Source organism: Geospiza fortis, unplaced genomic scaffold, assembly GCF_000277835.1.
Source record: "Geospiza fortis unplaced genomic scaffold, GeoFor_1.0 scaffold676, whole genome shotgun sequence".
NCBI classification, from domain to species: Eukaryota; Metazoa; Chordata; class Aves; order Passeriformes; family Thraupidae; genus Geospiza; species Geospiza fortis.
The window spans coordinates 14,892-22,064 of NW_005054600.1; the positions used below are offsets into that span (position 1 = coordinate 14,892).

Here is a 7,173-nt window from a genome sequence, read left to right on the forward strand (position 1 = left end):
CTCTTCCATTTGGGAATTCTTGGAGCAGGGAAGGGTTCTGTGGCCGCCTTTGTTCTCCCGCCGAGCCCCGCTGCATTCTTCCCTTTTGCCATTATCATTTGGGTTAAACAGAGCGTTGTGTACCATATGGATCATGTTAACAATTGCTTATCTGGAGCCGGTGTGTTCTCCTCTCTCCCTCCTCCCTCCTCCCCTCCCTCCTTCCTTTTCCCAGCCCTTTTTCCCCTCCTGAGGGCTGGGCTGGGGCTTTAGCAGCATCTTGGCTTTGGTGCTGGCTGCTCCTGGCACCCAAACCTGTGCTGTGTCCTGTCAAAGTTCCTTAATTTCTAGGGGAAAACGTGGAATAAATGCTGAGAAATCTCCAAGGCATTTTTCCCTGGATGCTGTGGGATGTGGAATCCGGTTGTTGAGGAGCCCAGTGTGGCTCCCAGCCCATGGATGAGCTCCCACCTGCTGCAGCTCCCTCTCTTTTCTTTATTTGATAGCTGGGGTCTGACCCTGAGGGTGCTTTGCCTGTTCACATGGACTGACCCAAGCAGGGGCTGTGGTTTTCCCAAACCTCTGCTCCCAGATCCGTATCAAAGCACCTGCATAAGCTGCCTGAAAGTTCTGAGCCCTCTCCCCACATCCAGCCTCCACTCCCAGCAGCCGCAGGAGGAGAAAATCCTAAAGGGGTTTTTTGGGGTGAAAACAGAGTGGCCGTGGGATCACTCCATTCTTTTGGCATGCTTCTAGTTGAGGAGATATTCCTGAGGACAGGAAAGTTCCCACTGCTGGATCAGCAGCCATGCAGGAATAAAGTTCTCCCCAGTGCCAGCCACAGAAATTCCCAGCTCTGAAAACCAAACTTATCCCTTCACAAACTTTTGCCACTGTGAGTTTGTTGCCCCAACTCCTGGAATGTTGTTTTTTTCCTTTGGAATTGGCTTGGTCATGTCATGGGGGGATTCTCTCCTTTCTTCAGAGTCCTGAGTGGGATCCTGGATCTGCTCCTGCCCCAGGAATCATCCTTGATGTGCAGAGGGTGCTGGTGCCTGCCTGAGGCTGCTCAGAGCCTCTAGCAGCAGGACCTGGAAGTCCTGAGAGTCCTGGAGTCCTGTGGAGCTCAGATCTCCACAGCAAAGTTTATTTTGCTGTGTGCTGAGGGTGCTGTAAAACCTCTCCTGGCCTTGTGTCCCAGCAGCAGCTGGAGTTAAGGTCAGTGAAATTGTCCCGATGGCCCAGGGCCTGCCTGGGTCACTTATCAGCAGCCCCAGATCTTTATGGTGGCCCTGATAAAGCCACTGAGGCCTTGGGAGAGAGCTGGAGGATACCAAGGAGGAGTTTTCCTCCTGGCTCCTTTCTCCTGAGCACAGCTTGAGGAGGGGAAAGCAGAAATGTTTGTTGAATTCTGGTGATGCCAGTGTGGTCTGTGTGGTAGTGATATCCTGGGGCCCTGCCCTGGGCTGGGATGCTGGGGGGTGTCCCTGGAGCAGGATTTTGGGGTGTCCTCTCCAGGTGGAATGTCAGAGTGTCCTCTCTGGGCAGGATGTTAACGCTTTATCCCCAATGTGGGGTGCTGGGCTGTCCTCCCTGGATCCAGATGTGGAGGTTTCCTCCCTGGTCAGGATGCTGAGATTTCCACCCTGGATCCAGATGTGGAGCTTTTCTCTCTGGTCAGGACTTTGGGGTGTCCTCCCTGGACTGGATGCTGAGATTTCCTCCCTGCATCGAGAACCTGGGGTCTCCTCCCAGGCTGGGATGATGGGGTGCCCTTCCCCAGGGTGGGATTCACTCACCAGGGTGGGGATGCCCTCCTCAAAGGGAGCATCCCCCTGCCATGCCAGGCTCCCTGAGCTGTGCTACCCAGGCCAGCCTTTTCCCTCCAGAGAGAAAAGAACCGGAATTTTGGGGTTTTTTTTCCTTTTTTTTCCCCAAAAAAGTGAAAACAAATGTCAGGACAAACTGCACTTTAACCCACACTTGTCTTTTCTACAAAAAAGCAGCTGAGTAATGGCTGAGTGAGGAGGCTCTGCCTGCCCTGCACAAAGGCTCTGCTGTGTCACTGCTGAGAGGTGACAGCAGCTCCAGCCTGGGGGACTCTGGCATTAGGGAGGTGTCAGATGGATCTTCTCCCTGAGATTAAATTGGTGCCTTTTTGAGGCTACCTAAAAACAGGGAATTTAGGGAATAAAAAGCAGTTTATTTATATATATTGAAGGGCTTTCAGGTAGATTTTGGGCAGACAAAGCCCCCCCTCCCCCTCAAGGGGCCACACCCAAAAATGGACCCTGGGTTTTCACACTTTTATAAGTTTGGTCCATTTGTGTATTGGGGGTTAATGTTCCAATCACAGCCTCAGGTAATGAAGTCTTTTACCCCAAGTTTTCTGCCTCCAAATCACTTTTGTTTACATTTCTTTGAGGCAGTGAGGTGTCCTTGATTCCCAGCCTGGAGAGGAATTGTTGTGTCCGCCCAAAATGTGAAGGCAGCAGCTCACACTGCACATGGAGAATAGAGTTCTACACTAAAGAACTGCAAGATCACAAATATATTAAAAATATAAAGTCTAGATTCCCAAGGCATCAAATCTCCCCGTTTCCCAAGGAGCAGCAGGACCTTTTTGGACACTTTTTGTGCAGAGCCAGCTGAGGGATGCTCCTGCCAGAACATCCTTTTCCTCCTTTTGCAGAGACTCTGCAGAGCACTTTATCATTACAACAAGCCCCTGGCCAGGTAATAATTAGCATAGACTCCATGATTCACAGAATAATTAAGAATAATTAGCGTAATTAGAATAATTAGCAGACTTCTGATTCACAGAAGTCTGATCAATAATAATCTTTATCAAGAAACCCGTTGCTTTTTAATATCTTAGTTCGCTACAGGTTGAACTGCTTGCTCCTTTAATTAAAACACCATCACCATTGGCTAATTAAGAAGCCACCCTTTGGTAAACAAATCTCCATAACACATTCTACATGTTCACAACAGTAGGTGCAGCAAGATAAGAATTATTTCTCATTCTTTCCTCTGATCTTCTGACAGACTTTTCCAGAAGGATGCCTGAGAAAGTTGTGTTTCTCTGAGTGGCCAGAGAGCTGCTGCCACAGCACTTGACTCTGGTGGCCGTGTCCTGCTGCTGCTGGAGCAGGATAATGTGGCTGTAATTGATGGTGAGAGGGCTAATGGCCACAGAAATGTGTAATTAAAGGCCAGGGGTGAGGCGCAGCGAGGCCGGGCCACGCGCGGGGGTGACGGAGGTTGAGTGCGCTCTGAAGGGCTCATCCCTCCAGGAGGACGCCAAGGAGGGGCTCTGCTCCTGCCTCCTTCCTCCTGAGCACAGCTGGAAAAAGCAGAAATGTTTGCTTCATTCCAGTGATGCTATCATGGTCTGCCTTGTGGTGATGGCCGGGGGCCTTGCCCTGGGCTGGGATAATGGGGGGGTGTCCCTGGAGCAGGATTTTGGGGTGTGTCCTTGGACCAGCATTCCTCATCCCGGAATTCCCAGGCTATGGATCCTTTCCCAGCGCTGTGGGGGTCTGTCCTGGCAGTGACAGATGGGCCGGTCTCAGCTGCTGCCAGGAAGGACAGATGGACAGCGGCCCATCGGTCACTCGCTGGTGTCCAGCTGCTCTGCACTTGATCTCTGAGTGACCAGAGTGACCATGGAGCCTGGGGTGAGCCCAGGATGGGCACAGCAGAGTCAGCCCAGACCCTGTGCCACGTGTGCCCTGACCCTGCCTTGGTGGCAGTGCCATTCTGGGATGTCACCTCAGCTCCCCATGGATTTGCCAAACACAAAAATCTGGGGAAAAGTCCGTGGTTGCCAAGGAACCCTGCCTGGCTGGGGCTGGTGTGGAACCTCACAGCCTTGGCTGGTGCTGTGGTGACACCGGTGGGTTGTGACATCTCTGGTGTCATGGGTGGGTTGTGACACTCTCAGTGCCACAGGTGGGTTATGATATCTCAGGTGTCGTGACTGGGTTGTGACATCCCCGGTGTCAGGTTGACCATGACACCCCTGATGTCATGGTCAGGTTGTGACAGCCCCGGTGTCACAAGGGGGTTTCTCTTAACAGAACAACAGGACACAGCCTTAACCTGCACCACATGACGTTTCAGTTGGATATTAAGAGAAAGATTTTACTGAAAAAGTGATAAAGTTCTGGAATGGCTGCCCGCGGAGGTGGTGGAGTCACCATCCCTGGGTGTGTTTAACAAAGCCTGGATGTGGCACTGGGTGCCAGGGTTCAGCTGAGGTGTTGGGGCTGGGCTGGACTCGGTGTTCTTGAAGGTCTCTTCCAACCTGGTCATTCCACGATTCTGTGGGATTCTGTGATTCCATGATTCTGTGCTCAATGGGTTTTGGAAAAAGCCTGAATCCTCCAAGCTCAGCAGAGGAGCAGCCAGCAGCAGCTAAACCAGCATTACAGCAACGTGATTACCATGGAGCCTGGATGACCAACCATGGAGCTGTGGATGACCACGGAGAGCTGTGGATGAACACGAAGCCTGGATGACCATGGGCCCTGGACCCATGGACCAAGGCTGCAGGCAGCTGTGGACGACCCCAGAGCTGTGGCTTGGCAGCTCAGCCTGGCACCCAAGGACTGGGATGCTCCTTGGGAATGCTCCAAGGATGCTCCTTGGACATGGACTGCCCAAAGGGATGAGACCCATCTGGATCACTCCCTCCATGAGCCAGCCCCTCTTCCTGGGGCCCAGGGGAATTTATCTGGATTTAAACCCCAGCTTTAGTGCATCCTCAGCCCGGATGTGTTTGCTCTTCTCTGCTTTTTTGCCCTCCAAACCCACCGGAGTCTCCTCTTGATCCCCCCAGGAGTGTGGGGTCATCACAGCCATCTGCAGATGCTGCCTGGGGGTCACTCCACTGGGATTTTTTTCCAAAATGTTTATACCCCAGCATCAGCACCGTGTGTGCGTGGGGCTCGGGAACAAGTGTGAGAATGTTTCACATGTGTGCAAACGTGGTGTGCCCTGCACACAAGGGCCCAGGATGAGCTGTCCCCGCTCCAACAAAGCCCCCTGGCTCTGTGATGCTGTCCTGCATCCCACGGCCTCGTGGCTGGAGCTTTTCCCGGGGGGGAGGCAGCGCACCCCATCCCCACGCTGAGCCGTTGGACACCCTCAGCGGTGCGCCCGCTAAAAACCCCCGAACAAAAGCCCAGTTCAGACTCGCTGCTGAATAGATTAACAAGATTTCCATAATTAGGGCGGGCGGGAACAATAGGATTCTCCCTGCCCAGCCCCCCTGCCCGCCTTTGTCTTGTGCTGGGGATAATGGGCAGCAGCGAGGGTGGGAACCGGCCCGGCCATTTGGTCACTGGACAGTAATTTTCTCACACTGCCAAGGGGAGCATTGAAACATCTGTCCCGCTCCGCCACTCATTCACGTCCCATTTCAACCCTGACAACTCCTCCCTGCCCGCCGCCCTCCCCCTCTCTGGGTTTTCCAGCTTTTTCATGGATTTGGGGTTTTTTCTTCTCGCATCTTTAAAGGGGGTGGTTGGTGCCTGGGGCTTGCGAAGCTGTGCCTGTGCATTCCCGAAGCTGTGGACCCTATGGCCACGGGGCAGCTCTGGGATCCGGGATTGGGAACGGGGCAGGAGGAGCTGTGCCCTTGTGGTGGGCTTCCAACCACACCCCGAGGCATTGGCCACCCTCCTCCAGGCTTTTGGAGAAGTGATTCCGTCCCTGAGCCCACATCTAGATGATTTTTTAACTGGTGTCTGAGCAGTGGGGTTCATCGCTGTCGTGGGCAGCTGCTCCCTGTCCCAAAAGCCTGGGAATGCCACTGGGATTTGTTGGTTGTGCTGGTGGCCAGGAGTGCTCAGACACCTCTCTTGGTGTCCCCAAATCCCTGAGCACTGGGCACTTGGGCACTTGCAGCCTGACATTTCTGGGGGACAGAAGCAGCAGCAGCACTCTGCACCCGCTGAGCAAGGATGGAAACTCCCAGTGTTTAAATTCCTTTAGAAAATTAAAATATCAAGGAAAATGCCTTATTCGTCACATGAATCATCATTCTTATTCATCACAGAACCAGCCAAATGCTCATTTTTCCCTTTAGAGCTCCCGGGTATCTTTGCCCCGTGCCCAGACAGCCCCACGGGCAGCTCCAGGAGGATCCCCTGTGCCTTTATCCATCAGGAGCGCTTTGACAAATCCTTCTTAGCCTGACGATGGTCTCATCCCTTCATTATTAGTGACAACAATAATTTTGGGGGGTACTGGGGGGTACGTTGTGCCACACTCCCTCCCTGCCCACGGCCCTTAAGCCACTCTGCACAATCAGATTATTTATTGGACTCCATGATCTTGAAGGTCCTTGCTGACCTTGATGATCCTGTGAATATCCAGAGTTAGCTGGAGCAGGTGTTCACAGCCCGGGGGTGTGGTGGGGTAAGGACAGGGCAGCACAGCAGAATTTGGGGACACTCCATGCACAGCTCCTGTCCCACTGCTCTCACCTGTGCTGTCCCGTCCCCACAGGTCTGTCGAAGATGCACTGGTCACCAGAGCATGCCCAGTCCCTGAACCAGTGGCCGGAGCAGCACCTGGATGTCTCCTCCACGACCTCCTCACCGGCCCACAAGACCGAGCTGTACCCCAGCACCCGCCAGCGCTTCAACTACGCCTGGGCCAACGACGACATCTCGGCACTGACAGCCTCCAACCTCCTCAAGAGGTACGCCGAGAAGTACTCGGGGGTGCTGGACGCGCCCTACGAGCGCCCGGCGCTCGGTGCCTACGGGGATGGCGCCTTCGGCCCCGTTAACGGGCAGAAGGGGGACGGGGAGCCCTGGCCGGGGGCGCACGGCTCAGATGGCACCTACCCCCTGACCCCCATCCACGATGGCCTGGCCGGCACCGGTGGTGTCGACCAACCTCAGCGATCCCGTGTACCCCGGGAACTCCTGCGGGGCGGCTGCTGCTGGCTCCGGGGCACTCGGGGCGTCTCAGGAGTACCCCTCAGGCTATGGTGGCGCCTACTTGCCCTCTGGCTACTGCGCCCAGCCAGCGGCAGCACTGCCCCCCCCGCACCCTCCTGGCCTCCACAGCTCAGGGCTCCTGCAGCCTCCGCACCCCTCGCCCGCCCTGGTGCCAGGCTACGGTTCCTCAGGCCCCATGTACAACTACGCCAGCAGCAGCTACCCGCCCCAGCCCGGC

The 7,173-nt window shown here is 54.7% G+C and overlaps 1 protein-coding gene across 1 annotated transcript in view; it reads left to right on the forward strand.

The window, feature by feature from the left end:
* The first annotated feature begins 5,876 nt into the window (after positions 1-5,876).
* LOC102037855 (putative fidgetin-like protein 2) overlaps positions 5,877-7,173 on the forward strand; it is a 2,702-nt gene continuing 1,405 nt past the window's right edge. Inside the window, 2 exon segments of the mRNA XM_031064520.1 lie at positions 5,877-6,874; positions 6,876-7,171. Of these exon segments, the coding sequence (XP_030920380.1) occupies positions 6,507-6,874; positions 6,876-7,171 (664 nt within the window). The 5' untranslated portion in view covers positions 5,877-6,506.